The sequence below is a fragment of the Maniola jurtina genome, chromosome 15 (genome assembly GCF_905333055.1).
Source record: "Maniola jurtina chromosome 15, ilManJurt1.1, whole genome shotgun sequence".
Lineage (NCBI taxonomy): Eukaryota > Metazoa > Arthropoda > Insecta > Lepidoptera > Nymphalidae > Maniola > Maniola jurtina.
Genome location: NC_060043.1, coordinates 12,170,870 through 12,188,890, shown reverse-complemented (window position 1 = coordinate 12,188,890; position 18,021 = coordinate 12,170,870). Strand labels below are relative to the sequence as shown.

General features: G+C 38.0%; 1 protein-coding gene across 2 annotated transcripts in view; it reads left to right on the top strand.

The window, feature by feature from the left end:
• LOC123872446 (5-hydroxytryptamine receptor) overlaps nt 1-18,021 on the top strand; it is a 73,588-nt gene that overhangs the window by 43,623 nt on the left and 11,944 nt on the right. Inside the window, exons 2-4 of one of the 2 annotated variants that reach the window (XM_045916723.1) lie at nt 3,685-3,694; nt 4,525-4,591; nt 14,104-14,295. In XM_045916723.1, coding sequence (XP_045772679.1) covers nt 4,552-4,591; nt 14,104-14,295 — 232 coding nt within the window. In that variant the 5' untranslated portion in view covers nt 3,685-3,694; nt 4,525-4,551. The remainder of the gene's footprint in view (nt 1-3,684; nt 3,695-4,524; nt 4,592-14,103; nt 14,296-18,021) is intronic. The other variant, XM_045916721.1, reaches the window with a different exon arrangement.

The window sequence follows — 18,021 nt, the reverse complement described above, 5'->3', positions numbered from 1 at the left end:
TGCTAGAGATAATGTTCTTTTGTATTATATTTGTACATTTTTGTACGGGCAATGTGCTCGAATTTGACGACACGTGACAATCCATTTAAGATCACCAAATACCATTTCTATTATTTTGAGTTCTGTGATTTGTGCCCTCACGAAATTGCCATTCCGGGAATATGTGCGAAGCTTTCCGCTTCCTCGATTTCACTCATAATACGCACGGTGAGGTGTGGCATGCCTTTTTGATCTTGCATCATCTTTAAAACAAAAATAAGTATTTTTAGCGAAGGTTATAAGATAGACATTTATTATATTTAAAAAAAAAATATATATTCATCATCGTGACGATCAACCCATGGCCGGCCCACTACTAAGCACGGGTCTTCTCTCAGAATGAGAAGGCTGGCTGGCTTTAAACATGGCTTAGGTCATAGTCCGCCACATTGGCCAAGTGCGGATTGGCAGATTTCACACACCTTTAAACATATTATACAGGCAGACATGCAGGTTACTTCAAGATTTCCTTTACCATTAAAGCAATGATATTTAATTGCTTGAAACGGACATAACTCTAAAAAGTTAAAGATGTGTGTCCGGAACCAAACCTCTCAAATAATTTTGACCTATCTATCTATATTGAAGCTATCTAATATTACGTTAACAGTTACACACTGACAGTTATGCGTTTCTTGTATGTACTTATACTCAGTCTTAATCCAAATAAAATTATATTAATGAATGTAACCACAGCCTAATACCAACGTTTGATGTCAAGAGTGCTTTCGAGCGTTTACAAAACACTTTTGTGTGAAAGCGTTTGGATAATGTTACAAAAACTTCAGTGTTTAAATTGAGGGGTGGATTTAGGTCAAGCATTTTAATTTGTTAGGAAAGCTTTCGTTATTATGTAATAATATTATAAATGCAGTATGTTTGTACGTCTGCTAGCTTTTCACGGCCCATGCATTGAACCGATTTTGATGGAGTTCACTACAGGGAAAACTTACATCCAAGAGAAGAACCTAAGCTACTTTTGGTTCGGAAAATCAAAGACATCTCAGGGGGTTATTAAAAACCTATATATACACTGAAGGAGCTGCTAGCATCATCTATCTGGTATAGGGATAGCTTGCATCTCAGCCCGGCTAGCAGTTGATAAAAATTATATCCCCCGATTATATCCACTGATGTCATAGAAATCAGTGGATATAATCGGGGATATAATTTTTATCTACTGCCCATGCTAGCCGGGCAGAGATGGATATAAGCTACTTTTATCCCGGAAAACCAGAGTTCCCTCGGGATTTTTAGGCGATAGGGATATCTAGGCGAACAAAGTCGCGGGCATTAAGCTTGTAAATATTAATTCTTAATACAAAAAAAGTATCAAAAACTTAACTGTAATGTAGCCACAGCTTAGTACCAACGTTAGATATGGAGAGTTCTTTCGAGCGTTTACAAAACACTTTTGGGCAAAAGCGTTTGGATAATGTTACAAAAACTTCAGTGTTTAAATTGAGGGCCGGATTTAGGTTAAGCATTTTAATTTGTTACGAAAGCTTTCGTTATTAACGACAAGTCTTTATGTCTTCGTTCTGTTTAGAGGGTTTTTTTTCGTACCTCGTTACTACGTTTTTCAAATAGAAATGCGATTAAAAATATTACACTCTTTAGTTTTTGCTGAAATATTTCAAAGGCACCCTATAGTGAATTCATGATAGGTACGAGTGAAAAACATAACTTGAGAAGGTCTAAAGCAGCGCCGGGCAAATCGCTTCGCTTACGCGTTTTTCCGAGAAAATACATTCATCATCATCATACTGTGGACGTCCACTGTTGGACATAAGCCTTCCCTAAAGAGCGCCACCACACCTGATCCTCAGCTTTCCTCATCCAGCCGCTTCCCGCCAGCCGCTTTATATCGTCAGTCCATCGTGCTGGAGGGCGTCCCACACTAAGAGCCACCGCAGACCTACAATTTCAAGTTGAACGACTATCGAACAACGAAATCGCAAACTTTCACAATTTAATCGGCCAACTATATTGTATCGGTTGTTAGACGCAGACTAACGCAGACTAAATTGATTTAGTCGGTGACAGTGTTGCTAGCGCGGTGACGTGTGCGTGAAAATGCGGAAAAAAAACGCTCTCATTGCCATATTAATAAAAAGAAGACGAAAACAGAAGAGAACTTTTTGGGTTCACCCTGTATTAAGTGATAGATTAGAACATGGACAACATCATATCTTGCATTCTAAACTGAGATGTTACCCAGATAAATTTTTTTCATACTACAGAATGAGTATTCCTTCTTTTGATGAGCTTGTGTATTTAATTGGTCCAGCGATATTCAAACAGGACACAACTTTTGCCGTGCCCGTCGTCGATGGTCCGGGCGCGGGGAAATCACGTGCGCACGTGATGTCCTCATGCATCTTGCCGTGCGACTGACCAACTAAGTTGGATAGTCCGCGAGCTTGTATAGGGTCCCTGTGCTAATAAGCTGTCGGCCAATAGTTGGCCAACTTTTTAGTTGTACGTAATCGGAAGGGAATTTCGATTCTGATACAATCGATGTCCAATTATTTAGTTGAACAATTTAGTTGGATAAGATGTGCGGGATGTCATAAGTCACTGCGCTTATTTGTATACTCTGCGATTTAGTTGCCCAACTTGCAATTGTAAGTCTGCGGGGGCTCTAAGCTTGCTCCACTTTCCGGCTTCAATGGCCATCGCCTCTACGACAGGCATTAATAGGGGTCTCTCCGTCACTCGCTCCATACAAACATTGTTCGTCTCTCATTGGAATACTAACCAATCATACTCGCTTGAATTTTGTAGAAACGTTCCGGGAACTAATATCTATGCCAATAGTTCAATCAATGTAATGGTACGGAGCCCTCTCTGGGTTCTACTTATACTTGACGGTCTTGATGTAAAAAAAACCCCACAGTAATTTAAAATGCCATTTGTCTGAACTTTTGCACAATTGCATACTCACATTGTTATTTTCATAGTAAGAATAAAAGAATCCTCGTTTCTCTTATTACAAACTACAAAGAAAGGCCATTAGGTTTTTCTTTCATCATTTCAATATTAAACAACTTCCGCTGCTTACAAGAAAGAAAATTAGCTCTGTGCTATTTTTATTGGCACGAACTTGGAAAAACTGGTTGTCGCATGCTCATTATATGAGTGTCTCCATGGTTGCCATGTCAAGCGTGAGCTCATGCTGTTCCAATCAACATTTACGAGCGGGACATACTCAAGAGTGAGAGGGACGATGTTTTAACAACACAAATCAATTATTTGATATCTTACCCCATTAATTTTATTTACGTTATTATTTCGAAAACTAATCCAAGTGTGACGTGAATAACTGCCTTAACTTCGATAAGCTCTAGAGACTAGAAGATAAAAATTAAAAGCAATTGTAGCCATAGGCAAATTCAAATGCTTATTTATTCAAAAATTTGGATAAAAGTTTTTTTAAATTAAACCCTGGAACCAAAATTAAAAAAGTTTTTTTAAACTGAAATAATATGTACCTATGCCGAAAGCATTTACATTTCACAAAATAAAAAAAATCGGGAACGAACAAAATGACTGAATTTCAAAAATTCCCAATCTTTCAAAGTTCCGGAGCCGATATTAAATCCGTACCGTTGGCCCGCGAAATTGGTTCAATCAAGAGATAAGGTGTAGAGGCTGGATAAGATCTTTTATCGAAAAATCAAATTATGACGCTGAATGCGAATTGCTGATTCGATTAGCCGTAGATTGTGATTCACATTTTGAGGATCTCTGGCTCAAAATGGGGTGATTTGATTCAAATGCATGTAAAGTCTAAGCCTGAGATCTATAGTGCGCACTTTGACTTTGCTCAGACATTGTCTGAGGATGGACGGACGCTGTCTCGTTTTAACAGTGTCTTAAGAGGGATCTCTCCGTCACTCGCTCCATATAAACGTAGTTCGTCTCTCATTGAAATACTAACCAATCATACTCAATGGAATTTTGTAGAAACGTTCCGGGAACTAATATCTATGCCTGTGGTTTTCCAGATTTCCGTTGAAATATTTGGTTTCAAAGTTACGCGGTCTTAATAATTCACATACTTACAAATCTTTGAGCTCTTGTAATTTTAAAACTACATATTTTTCTAATCTAAATCTAAAACGAAAAATCTAAAACACCACAGGCACAGATTAGTTTCTAGAATATGTCTGCAAAATTTCATGGACTTTGGTTGCTTAATATTCAAATAAAATTCAAAGGTCGCCAAAGACGTAAATGGTTGGACTATATAAGGGGGTGAACAGGGCTTAGTTACCCGAAGTTGAAAGAGGCGGCTTTTAATAGAGAAGCTTTTCGGATGATGATCGCCAAACTTCGTTTCGAAGAAGGCACGCGATGATGATGATGAAATTGAGCCCTGTTAAGTCGAGTAAACTTTAAGTACGCTCTAGCTCTGGTGTTGAAGCAGTCAACTCTACACTCAGTCGGAATTGTTGTATTAAAATGTAGTGTACATTGTTACAGGAGGACGAGCGACAGGGTGCTACGATGAACGCGTCGCGAACACTCGGGTTCAATGACTCCAGCAGTAAGTAGCTTTGACACTTTATAGCCCTGAAGGTTCCATAGTGTAGTGACAAAGTGAACTGGTTGAATTAAGTACCGGTGTTTCACTGGCTCACTACCTACACGCAGCTTGAGCGTGTGGCGGTCGCCACAGTTGCAACAAGTGTAAATTAATTATAACACCCCCGACAAGTGAAGGTTACAGTAACTAGAAAAGAGCTGATAACTTTCAAACGGCAGAAGCGATTTTCTTGAATTATAGCTAAGAACACTCTCGATCAAGCCACCTTTCAAACAAAAAAAAACTAAATTAAAATCGGTTCATTAGTTTAGGAGCTACGATGCACCAGACAGATACAATATACACAAATACAAAGATAGATACACACGTCAAACTTATAACACCCCTCTTTTTGGGTCGGGGGTCAAAAATATGCGGAGTCACGTCATTATTATACCTACTTATAAATACAACAAGCTTCATTTTACTTTTAAGTTTCTGCTTAAAATAGCAAGTCTATTTTACTGCAACGAAAAATACTTGCTTGCAGGGAAAAATTCCGAGTTTATTTCTCTTTTTAGCGTTGTAGTAAAATTATATATTGTTATGTTAAGTTTGCGCTAAATTAACAAGTCTATACTTGGAATATAGATAAGAAAAATTCCTCTACATTTCTTAGGGATTTTTCTTCACAAACTACAAAACAAAAGAGTCACTCAGTGAGCTATGGAGAAGGTTATGTTAAGTCTGCCTTTTTTATTCAAATACAAGTCAACCCTTGACTGCAATCTCACCTGGTGGTAAGCGATGATGCAGTCTAAGATGGAAGCGGGCATGTTGAGTTAGCCTGTAAGTGAGTATACATTGATAGAAAAAAAAAAAAAAAAAAAACCTGGAAGGGGTATGGCAGTTTTCATTAAACCCATACCTACTTTGATTTCTACACGGCATCGTACCGGAGCACTAAATCGCTTGGCGGCACGGTCAAAGCCTCCCAGCAGACCAGACCAGAGACATAGAAATTATAAAATTCCAAACCCCTGCCAGGAATCGAACCCGGGGCCTCCCACTAATAAGACCACAGCGCTTACCACAGCGCCAGGGAGTTCGTCAATACGACACACACGGCGAAACACTAAACCCAGGTACATTCGAGTAATTAATTAAATGTACTCGTAGGCAAAATTGGAAGCATCTGAGAGAATGCTTTATAAGCTATTGCGAAGAACAATCAACTGTATGGTGCGATTACCGAGGCAATGCTTCACGATTTCGGATCAAGTTGAATTAACTCGCAGTCTACATAGGCGAGGAGTTGGTGGAAAGTTATGAGGAATTACTTGATCAAAGAAAAAAGTATGTAAGGTTGTATCATATAAATAAATAAAATAAATAAATAAAAGTTTATTTAGCTCAATCACAAAAAAAACAAGAATAAAAATTAAGATACAATTGCACTTAAATATTAATTAAACTTAAAACTAGAAAATACTAAAACTATCATCATAAATAAATTGCCAGCCTACTGCAGAGTGAGAACAATTTAAATTACAACGGCAAAGTCTATAAGAGCCTCAATAGCTCAACCGGTAAAGGAGTGGACTGAAAACCGAAAGGTCGACGGTTCAAACCCCGCCCGTTGCACTATTGTCGTTCCTACTTAGTTGGAGAGGAAAGGGGAATAACTCATTAAACATGGCTAATATTCTTTAAAAAAGAAAGTCTGCACTGGTTGATGTCACATGCCTTTGAGAACGTTATGTTATAACATAATGTTTTTCTCCTTGCATTATTTTATGAGTATAATTTCTCTACATTTCTTGAGTATGAGCTTGTATGTATTGGTGTCACGAATTACCATGTCTTAATATTTCTTTTTTTTTCCAATAAAATATATGGTCTTGATAAACGTTGAAATACATACAGACAACATAGTTGAGTATAATTTATTTTATTGAACGTTTCCAGCTTATTGAAGAGTCTTACGTAATGGAGTGGTAGATTTTTCCTGCAAATAAGCGTATCATAATAGCAGGGTAAAATGGACCAGACTCTTATGTATACAGATAGGCTCTAGTCGTTACTGCTGTACATATTTAGCAGCCTTAGGTAGGGTAGACAAACTATCACTAACTCTAATCTTTTATCAAGCACTTTCTCAATATTTACCACCCACTCTCAGACTATTATGAAGTAACGGATAATAATTTACGGTCGCTCTAAGACTCCTGTACTTGCAGCACTAATCTATGGTTCATTGTTGAGATTAGTGTAATTTAAATGTATTAGCTGAGCTATAAATTGCTATAGCATTACCTTCCTTATCACACTTAATATTATAAAGGCGAAAGTTTGTATATGTATGTGTGTGTGTGTGTATGTTTGTTACTCCTTTACGCAAAAACTACTGGACGGATTTGGCTGAAATTCGGAATGTAGATAGATAATACCCTGGATTAGCACATAGGCTACTTTTTATCCCGGAAAATCAAAGAGTTCCCACGGGAATTTCAAAAAACCTAGATCCACGCGAACGAAGTCGCGGGTATCAGCTAGTGAAATATTAGTTATCACTGAATATTAGGTATAGTATATAGTACGCGACAGTTGCTTGTAATAATTTTATTCAAATTGATATCAATGGATGATGAAAGCATAGGTCCATCTCTGGGCAAGCTACCTCGGCACCTTTTGTAAAAGTCGGGTAAGAGAATGGGGCGTTTCGTTTTCTTATATTAAAATAGTATATTTGTAGTACGAAACGGTACTTCAATACAATATAATATTATAATTATCATGTTATATGATTTACCAAACATGGTCTACACTCGTAGATAAGTACCTATTTTAGAATCCAATAACAAAGTTGGACTATTTTCCAGACTCTAAAGTGCATCCAATGCTTGCTTTTGGAGCAAATTGAAACCTGATATTTGAATCTAATATAATATCATTCAATTATTCAAGTCTGGAAAGTTCTAGAATAAAGATCAATAGAATCAAATGAGCAAATATTATAATATCAAATAATTTGATATTGGATCCACTAAAATGAAACAATGGTTTGGGAGTTAATTTTTGCTTTTGCAACTTTTTATAGCCTCAAGATTTTAGAAATGAACAAGATTTTTTTTTAAACTGGTCAAGTGTGTGTTATAACACGCACAGGTAGGGTTCCGTAGTTGTGCTAGTTGCTAAAAATTTTACGGTCTTTATTTCGTAAACGGTAGTTTATTTTTCAAAAGCTGATATACAAAAATTTTAAAATACCTATTCAACGACACAAATATTTTTTTCGGCTCTCACTTTTCATTTTGCGGAAATACCTATGCTGAAAAACCTTTTTGAAAAACCAAAATTTAATAAGTATGTAAATTTATGTAGGGATAACAGCTTCCAATAATTGTACTTACTAAATTTCAACTTTACAGCGCTTAAAGTTTATTTTTTAAAATTACTATGACACAGGCACCTAAACAAACACACAGAGTAATACGGACGGAAGGACTGGACATAACTGCGAAAGTTTCTTATTTTAATACGGAACTCTAAAAACAAACTAAATGTTTCGAATGATATTTAACCAAGAACAAAAGAGCTTAGCTTTGAAAAAATGCCAAGTTTCGAGTACAGTTTGAATACAGTCTGGAAAAATATTTTGTTTCTCACCGTTTATGTTTGTTTTAACGTTTAGTCTTGGCATTTTTAGTATTATGGTGTATATATAAAACATTTTATACCCTTACTATCCTATACTATACCACAGACTATACTTACTATAGAGTCTGGAGAAAGCTGAGAGTGGAAAATGGCGGCAAGTTTAAAAAACTTCGGTCGTGTATCACACTCCTTCACGTAAAAACTACTAGACGGATTTGGCTGAAATTGAGAATGGAGATAGATAATATTCTGGATTAGCACATAGGCTACTTTTTATCCCGGAAAATCAAAGATTTCCCGCGGGATTTCAAAAAACCTAAATCCATGCGGGCGAAGTCGCGGGCATCGGCTAGTCCATCATAGTCGGAATAAACGTACTTGTTTGATATTTTATTAATATTTTAATTTTATTACAATTACGTATGCTGATTACTTACCGTAAATACAATAGGTAATCCGGTTTTCTACTATGGAGGTTCATATCACAGAAAACATTGATAGAAACTGGTATATTATATTATGAATAATAATATACCTAGTTTTTTTATTAAAAATATATTTCAAAATTTTTGTGTTTAATATTCATACAAGGTTTGATGCCACGCGATTTCTATTCACGGTGTTACTATCTGATTCCATATTTGAATATGGAATATTTTAAAATACCTTTTATTTATATAATACCTTTTATGGTATCCTTGCTGCATTCGTGCATTTTAGCCAATAATAATAATTAATAAGTGTCAGCATTGGCTCAAACACATAAACACACACACACACACACACACACACACACGCACACACACAATCAGTCAGTCTAACTATGTCACACCGTTGTTAGTATGACGTCATCAATCAAATAACCAAATTGCAAGGGTCCTCTAGCTTCATACCTGATGCAATTTCCCGATCGAAAAACCTTTTCAATTCACACGGGACTGTTTTTTTTCCTCTCTCAGTCAGTCTCTATTTTCCAATTCACAAAGTCTTCAATCAAGCAGCCAAACACGTTTCATCGTATGCTGTCCCATATTTGGAAGCCTGTTATTAAACCTTTACTTTGACTGCAGGATCGGTTACTCAGTGACAGTGAAAATAGTCAAGTGTAAAATACATAGCCTAAAATTGGTCAAAGCCATAGCTCCTCAAATATGACAAGTTGAATAGCAACGGGACCTGATTTTTTTTTTAATATTTCGGAACAAACAGTTAAAATAAAATTGACCTTAAAACAAGGGCCTTAAAGCTCAAGTTCGTCTCTATTATATATCTATACAAGCTGTTATTAAACCTTTGACTACACGGATCGTTCACTCAGTGACACTTGACAGTAAAAATAGTGGAGTGTAAATATTGCCTAAAATTGGTCCATAAAAGCCATAGCTCCCCAAATTTTATGACAAGTTGAAATAGCAACGGAGCTTTACTATTATTTCAGTGTGAAATAGTTTACGGAATATCCTGATTCTTTGTGCCGAGACTTCATCCGCGAGGATTTAAATTTATTGGCAATCCTGTGGGAATACTTTAATTTTCCAGAATAAAAAGTATGCCTGTCTCCGGGATGCAATCCAAACATCAAAATCTGTTGACAGATAAACTGTGGAAAAGGTACAGACAGATAGACAGACAGACTCTTTTTTTGTAATGCAACCACAAAACGGTTTTCGGATCTTCCCGCTTATGTATGCTATAAGACCAACCTATCTGCCAAATTTCATGATTCAACGGGAAGTATGTTCCTACCCCATAGGTTTCTTGACAGACGCGACAGATGGACAGATGGACACACATATAGCCAGACAGACAAACAGACAGACAGACAGACAACGAAATGATCCTATGACGGTTCCATTTTTCCTTTGGAGGTATGGAACCTAAAAAGGTATTGGTCAATATTAATCCCATAATCTACTAACGTCTAACTTATAGGTCACAGATAATTACGCCACAGAAAAGTCGTTTATTTCATTTAAGTCTGTATTAATTGCATCGTTTGTAGAATTTATATCAGGCGATGCAGGAAATATTAATGTAATCTAGAATGGACTTTGTCTTTGCATACTGTATAGTTCTCAACAGAGAATTCATAATATCAATCGGTATAGACAAAAAGAAAAGCCCTGACTCATCAACACTCAAAATCCTTGACCCAAGAAAGCTGTGCACTGAAGTTCGCTTTATAATTTAGACAAGAAGTAAGGCTGGATTTTTAAAATTGTGACGGAAGCGGAGTTAGGCGGTGAGGGGGGGGGGGGGGGGGGGGGTTTCTTCATCATTAATAGAAAAATTAAAAAAACATGAGATTGTGTTGTTTTCAGATGTACATCAGTGGCACTACAGTTTTATTTAAATTTCTTCGGATACCATAGAGATAATTATTATGTTCTTTTGAATAAGTTTTGAATGAGTGGACTGCCAAATAATGTCTCAGTATCAGAAGATTAGACACTAATTCTAAATCTAGCCTTTAGCAATATGCTGCACACTATTTTATGCCGAGACATCATGCTGTAGAGCTGGAATTTTAAAGTATAACAATTAGTCTGGACTTTGTCTGTGTTGGTGTTAGCTGGCGGGCGTACTCTGCCTTTTTGGTGTGTTTTTTTTTGTTAAAACTGACTGGAAAGCGCTCTAAGGGGGTGCCGTGCGTGTGTCGGCGGCGAGCACCGGCACAGACGGGGTCCATACTTGTATAGTTTAATTAACTTGTTACACATTACTATAAACTTGACATTGGCTAATCTTTGTAAAGCCAGACGAGAGAGAAAGAAAAAAAAATTGTCTATGGTTTTTACTGAAACATTCTGAAACATTTTTCAAAATGAAAACTAACTGAGCTAATTGAAAGTAAATCTTTAAAAATCTCAGCCTTAACTGTGGTCTGAGCGTCTTTCCAGGCTTAGACTATTAACAAAAACCGCCAGAATATTTTATTCCATAATAAAAGATAAAGATAAGAAACTAACAAATAATGAAAGATAACACGGTTTTATTAAATGACATAAAAAAGTTGGCAGGCCGTAAAACTTTGAGAACTTCTGGACGAGACAAATTAAAAGTGCACTAAAAGAATGGAAGATATTACTATCCCATATTGCAAACTTTTACAAGGGTCGCTTAAGGCCTAACACAGACGATTGATTTTCAGAATTTTGTATGAGATCCGTTTTTCCGCTATCAATCAGTATGTTGTAGAACGGTTTTGAGTGACGATGAAAAAATTGTCGGACCGACTATTATCGGTATTATAAGTCGTCTTAAGACAGCGAAAGTTGGTCATACTAACACCAACTAAATTCTTATAAAACAGTTTTAAGGGACGACGGAAAAATTGTCGGACCGACTATTATCGGTATTATAAGTCGTCTTAAGATAGCGAGAGTTAGTCATACTTACTCCAACCAAATTCTTATAGAACAGTTTTAAGGGACGACAGAAAAATTGTCGGACCGACTATTATCGGGTGATTATCGGTAATAACGATCGTCTACAGTAGGCGTTACAGTCACATTTTGCGGAGTTACGCACGGGTCATTTAAGTCGAGTATTATAACTGGCCGACATTTTATTGTTTCTGTCTACATTTCTGTTTATGGCATTATATTTATGAAGGCTTTAAAGGCTTTGGAGGAGTTTTATGACGACCTTCTTCTGAATTTTTCGGTCATACCACGGAATTCTAAATGTGTAATAGAAATGTTATTTGAAGTCTTTAATACCGGGATTGGGATCGCTGGTAACAGAATCAATACTCATCATCGGCACCCTACTAAGCACATGGGTCTTCTCTCACATTCTGAGCGAAGACCCATGTCTTCTCTCAGAATGAGAATGGATTAGGATGTTAGGTCATGGTTCGCCACGGCTGGCCAAGTGCGGATTGGCACACTTCACATGATGGAAAACTCTCAGCCATGCAGGTTTCCTCACGATTACTTCACCATTAAAGCAAGTGATATTTTTTTTAAAGAATATTAGCTATTCATGACTAATACTCCTCTTTCCCCTCCAATTAAGCGTAAAGCTTGTGCCAGGAGTGGATACGACAATAGTGCAACACGTGGGGTTTGAAGTTTGAACCACGGACCTTTCGGAATTCAGTCCGCTCCTCAACCATTGAGCTATCGAGGCTATAATTAAATGTGATAAAAATTAGCTCCATAAAGTTAGAGATAGGTACTTGCACTGGATCGAACCCTGTACTTCCCGAATAGGTGACCGACGTATTAACCACTAGGCTATTACATCGACCGAATCAATAATTATTTTTTATTTGCCTTATTTGATGAAATAACAATATAAATCAGTCGGTCTTGGCCACCATCGATATTTAAGCCAAGGTTTACGCTCTTTTATAATTGAACATGCTTCTTCCTCCAAAATTAGGATATGGAACGCCCTTCCGGTATCAGTTTACCCCTCTACTTTTAATATGGGTACCTTCAAGTGAAGAGTGAATAAGCATCTTCTAGGCGAGCGCGCTCCATCTTAGGCTGCATCATCACTTGCTAGCAGGTCTGGTTGCAGCCAAGCGCTAGTCTATTAATTTAAAAAAAAACTAGTCTGGCTAAGTGATAAAAATCCAACAATTTCTAGTTTTTTCTTTCGACAATTCTATAAAACTCAGACTTTCATGCTTTCGTACAAAGTACTGATTCCGTAATAGTAGTTCATGTTTGAATTTGACCTTGATAAGTTAGTTCTTAAGTCACAGTTGTTAGATTTATTAGATTTTTTTAATCAAGCTCCGAAAATTTCAGCACAAAGCGCCCAATTTATTGCCGATTTAAAACTTTTTCACAAATGAGTTTCGGTTCTTTCTTAAATGAAAATATTTTAAATTTTTTGTAGAAAATTACGTTTCTTAGGGTTCTGTACCCAAAGGGTAAAAACGGTGCCTTATTAATGTCACTCTGCTGTCTGTCTGTCTGTCCACGTGTCACAGGTTAGCTCGTAGACGAAATAAGTTACAAACTTGAAATTTTGGTATTCGGTGTAGAACGTTGACCCAAAATTAAATTTGAATTGGAAATTCAATTAAACTATTTTTAAAGGGGAGGAGAGCCTGAAAAAATAATTTAATTGAAAAAAAGGTACATATATCTTTAAGTTTAGAGTGAATAGGCATCTTCTAGGCAAGCGCGCTCCATCTTGGGCTGCATCATCACTTGCCAGCAGGTCCGATTGCAACCAAACGCTGGTTTATAAATTAAAAAAAAGGAAAATGTAATTGTTATGATGCTCCCAAATACCCGCCCGCGCCCCGAGTCCTGAGTCCCCATCGGAATGCGTCCGGATATTATAAAGCCGGATACATTTTACACAAATTGGAAGACTTTCCGACACCAATTTATGATATTGACGCCATAAAATTCTTTGACAGTTCTAGTTGGGCCCGGGATCAAACTGGGAGCAAGCCAAAACATGAAATTTTAGAATTACCATAAAATAATAATGGTCATTATTATTTTGGCGTAACCCTCAGTTAAGATCTGAATTTCAATCCTGGGCTCTAGCCAGAATTTAATAAAGATTATAATATTATGTTTGACTAGCGGATACCTTGAGTGTGCTACGCTACTACTGTGTACCTGATGCATTTTTTTAGTAGTCTAACAGCATCTTTGCATTATTACCTTTCCAATGAAACACATAGGAGCACATCAGTTGGATGGTTTTAAATTCTATAACGGACATAGGTAGAAAATGGGTAGAAACGTTTTTTGTGTTGTATAGGTATATTAAGATTGGTATTTATTGAGTATTTTTTTTAAATAGCAGATCTACATAATGCTTTACATAAAGCAGGCCCTATACTCTATTCTAAACTACGAGTATACTTATATGAACCTGTTCGTCCTCTTTCCCAGATGAAGTCACATACCCGCCCAGCGAGTGGTTCGGCGACAACTGCTCGTGGGTGGACGCGGTGTCGTGGGGCTGCAACGGCTCGCTCAACGCCACGCAGCCGCTCAACGCGACCGCCACCGACGTCACGTCGCTCGTCCTCATGGCGGTCACGTCCGTTGTCCTCGCGCTCATCATCTTGGCTACTATTGTCGGTAAGTCACATACCCGCCCAGCGAGTGGTTCGGCGACAACTGCTCGTGGGTGGACGCGGTGTCGTGGGGCTGCAACGGCTCGCTCAACGCCACGCAGCCGCTCAACGCGACCGCTACCGACGTCACGTCGCTCGTCCTCATGGCGGTCACGTCCGTTGTCCTCGCGCTCATCATCTTGGCTACTATTGTCGGTAAGTCACATACGCGCCCAGCGAGTGGTTCGGCGACAACTGCTCGTGGGTGGACGCGGTGTCGTGGGGCTGCAACGGCTCGCTCAACGCCACGCAGCCGCTCAACGCGACCGCTACCGACGTCACGTCGCTCGTCCTCATGGCGGTCACGTCCGTTGTCCTCGCGCTCATCATCTTGGCTACTATTGTCGGTAAGTCACATACGCGCCCAGCGAGTGGTTCGGCGACAACTGCTCGTGGGTGGACGCGGTGTCGTGGGGCTGCAACGGCTCGCTCAACGCCACGCAGCCGCTCAACGCGACTGCCACCGACGTCACGTCGCTCGTCCTCATGGCGGTCACGTCCGTTGTCCTCGCGCTCATCATCTTGGCTACTATTGTCGGTAAGATTTGCATTCTGAGACCTATTCTATCCAAAGTATGACGAGGAAAAGACCATCTTGTACTTCACACAAATTTTAATTCCGTTATCCAAATGAAAACCAAACTATAACATTTGAGTCGAAAGCGCTAGAGTGCGCCAAGGCTACTTTTGAAGTAAAAAAGAAAAAACTCATCAACTCTTGTGAGTGAGACAACTTTCAGCCATGCTCAAGATCTGATCTTTTCTATGATTAGTCCCCACCTCCCCTTTGCCCCAAAAAAAGTCATTGACATCGTGAAAAAACATAACAAACAATAAAAAAGTTACATTGCCATCTTGTCTCATCAAATTTGGGAAGAATGAAAAAGTCATTTCGGAACACTCCATAAAACTGTTTGTACACAGGCTATATTCATCTAATCATATTGATATCAATACAAAATTTGGCAGCCCCGTGCTGGCTTTCTTCCAAATTAGTAACGAGTATGGGGCTCTGGGTGAAATTGCCTTCGCAAAACATCGGAAACCTTGTTGTCTTTTATATACCCAAACGTTGTTTTCCGTAGCTGCCAATTCAATTCTGCTGTGGAGTCAACTTTTTCAACTAGAACACTGGCTGCATACATATTGACAAGTTTTAGGTCGCAAAATTAAACTGACGCCTATATTTCAGAGAAAAGTTTTTGTCCTTGCGAAAACTGGCTTTGTCCTTGTAAAAATTGGCTGGGTCTATGGAATAATAAATAATTTAATCTAGACTGATCTAAACATAATGAAGTTGTCTCGTCGCAATGACATATTTCGGGTTAGAAAGTAATAAAATTCCAAATATTCAATTTGTAAAATTTACCATGTAATAAGCGAAGTGTTGCGATGGTTGGACGAAACAATTTTTTAAAACCAAACATTTTTGGGATAAACTTTCGAAAAGCACATACCTCCGATGAATCTGAAAGGTATAAAGTATATTGATACTTTAGACTGGTAGAGATTGATCTAAGCAATAAGGCCGCTTTTGCACACAATTGTTTTTTCTGTTTTTCTTCTTTCTGTGTTGTGTTCCTTTACATGTGCTTTTTGTGTGCAATAAAGTCTTTCTATCTATTTATCTATCTATTGACCTCCTAATGCAATCCTCCAATCGCAAATGCCATCTTGACTGTATGAAAAACGAAGGAGAACCTCTTTTCGTTCGGTGTTTACAGCGGAGATTAAGAACTGTGGAGCATCACTCCCACATTTTTAAGATTTTTTTTTTTGCACCAATTTTCGTTATGATATTCGTGATTATGAGGTCAAAATACGTTATTATACCACATAACAGATTCATCGGAGGTATTGTGCATACAACACAACCCATTTTTGTCTAAAACATGTTTAAAACATTGTTTTTAAACATTTTTTGTATAAAACAACCTACGCTCCACGCTCACCATCCACGCTCCACAAATCCACGCTCTTTAACGACAAAGGCTCTAACATAATTAAACAGACAAATAACGTCCCAGAGCAATAACCCCGATGTGCCTTAATGTGGGGAGTTGCCGATTCATCCCTAATGACGGAAAAGTTAATTCACACGAGGGAATAACTCAATGTGGATAATTAAATTCTTTTGGCCGGCGTACGTAGTAAATGTGATTAAAACAATGGCAACTACGTTGAGAATTTTTCTGTCGTGTACAATTTTATGCGTATTATTTTTAACTTCATTTAAGGTTTGGTCCCACTATCGGAATTCAACAAATTTACATACTCCAAAGTATTATTAATAAAAATTCAAGGCTTAGTTAAAATATTGCCATACCGCTCCCAAGTTAGCTCGCTTATATCTTAAACTCCATCATCACTTACCACCAGGTGAGATCGCAGTCAAGGTTTAATTTGTAGTGGAAAAAAGTGTTATCTCTTAAATCGCGCCTAATATTTTAGATACTTCAATGTAATCGACTGGCATCCAACTCTATCCTCGGAAAAATGTTAGTATAGAGTTGGTATAGCGCTCTCTCTGTCACGTAATCCATACTAATATACGAATATACTAATATATATAATATTATAAATGCGAAAGTGTGTCTGTCTGTCTGTCTGCTACCTTTTCATGGCCCAACAGTTTAACCGATTCTGACGAAATTTGGTACAGGGTTAGCTTATATCCCGGGGACGGACATAGGCTACTTTTTATCCCGGAAAATCAAAGAGTTCCCACGGGATTTCTAAAGACCCATCCGCTTAAACGATTTGTATGAAATTTGGTATCGAGGTAGCTTGCGTCCCTGTAATTGACATAGGCATTTTATCCCGGGAAATCAAACAGTTCCCACGAGATCTTTAAAAACCTAAATCCACGCGGACGAAGTCGCGGGCATCATCTAGTTCCATATAAATGACAGAGCCAAAAATCTTAGTGAGCGTGAACCATTTTGAGAAAAAAGCAATCACAAACATATTGTTTTCAAAACACATTCGAAATTCAATGCGCAAATATAGTTTCGTTTGTGATTGGTTGGTGACTTAAAATGGTTAGCGCCAATTGCGCTTTTTGCCTCTATCATTTGTATGGGATTACATAACAAAAAGAGCTCTATACTAACTTCTCTCCGTGGATAGTGTATAAGTATAGAAGCTTCGCTCGGAATCACTCAAGACATTAATCGAACCATGGCTATTTATGGTTCGATACTAGACTCTACTCTTCTAAAACTATACTCTGTAGTATAGTGATAGAATAGCTAATGACACTTTGGATTATTTCCTCGAACAATTAGCTTGTGAATGGTGTTAATTATCTTCTTTTCACGACGCGACGCCGCAAAATGGGTCGATTAAAACAATAGCCTTAAGTATTTTTCTGTCTTAAGACTGATCGCACACCTAGGATAACGCATCGTACATACTTTCTGTACTTAGAGAGTACGTATTATATCATCAACATCATCTGCATTTTCTGCTGGGTGTCTTCGGCCGTGGCTAGTTACCACCCTACTGGCAAAGCCGTGCCGCCAAGCGATTTAGCGTTCCGGTACGATGCCGTGTAGAAATCAAAGGGTTATGGGTTTCATAAAAACTTTCACACTCCTTCATGTAAGTCCGCTTCCATCTTAGACTGCATCATCACTTACCACCAGGTGAGATTGCAGTCAAGAGCTAACTTGTAATGCTCGCCGCCTAC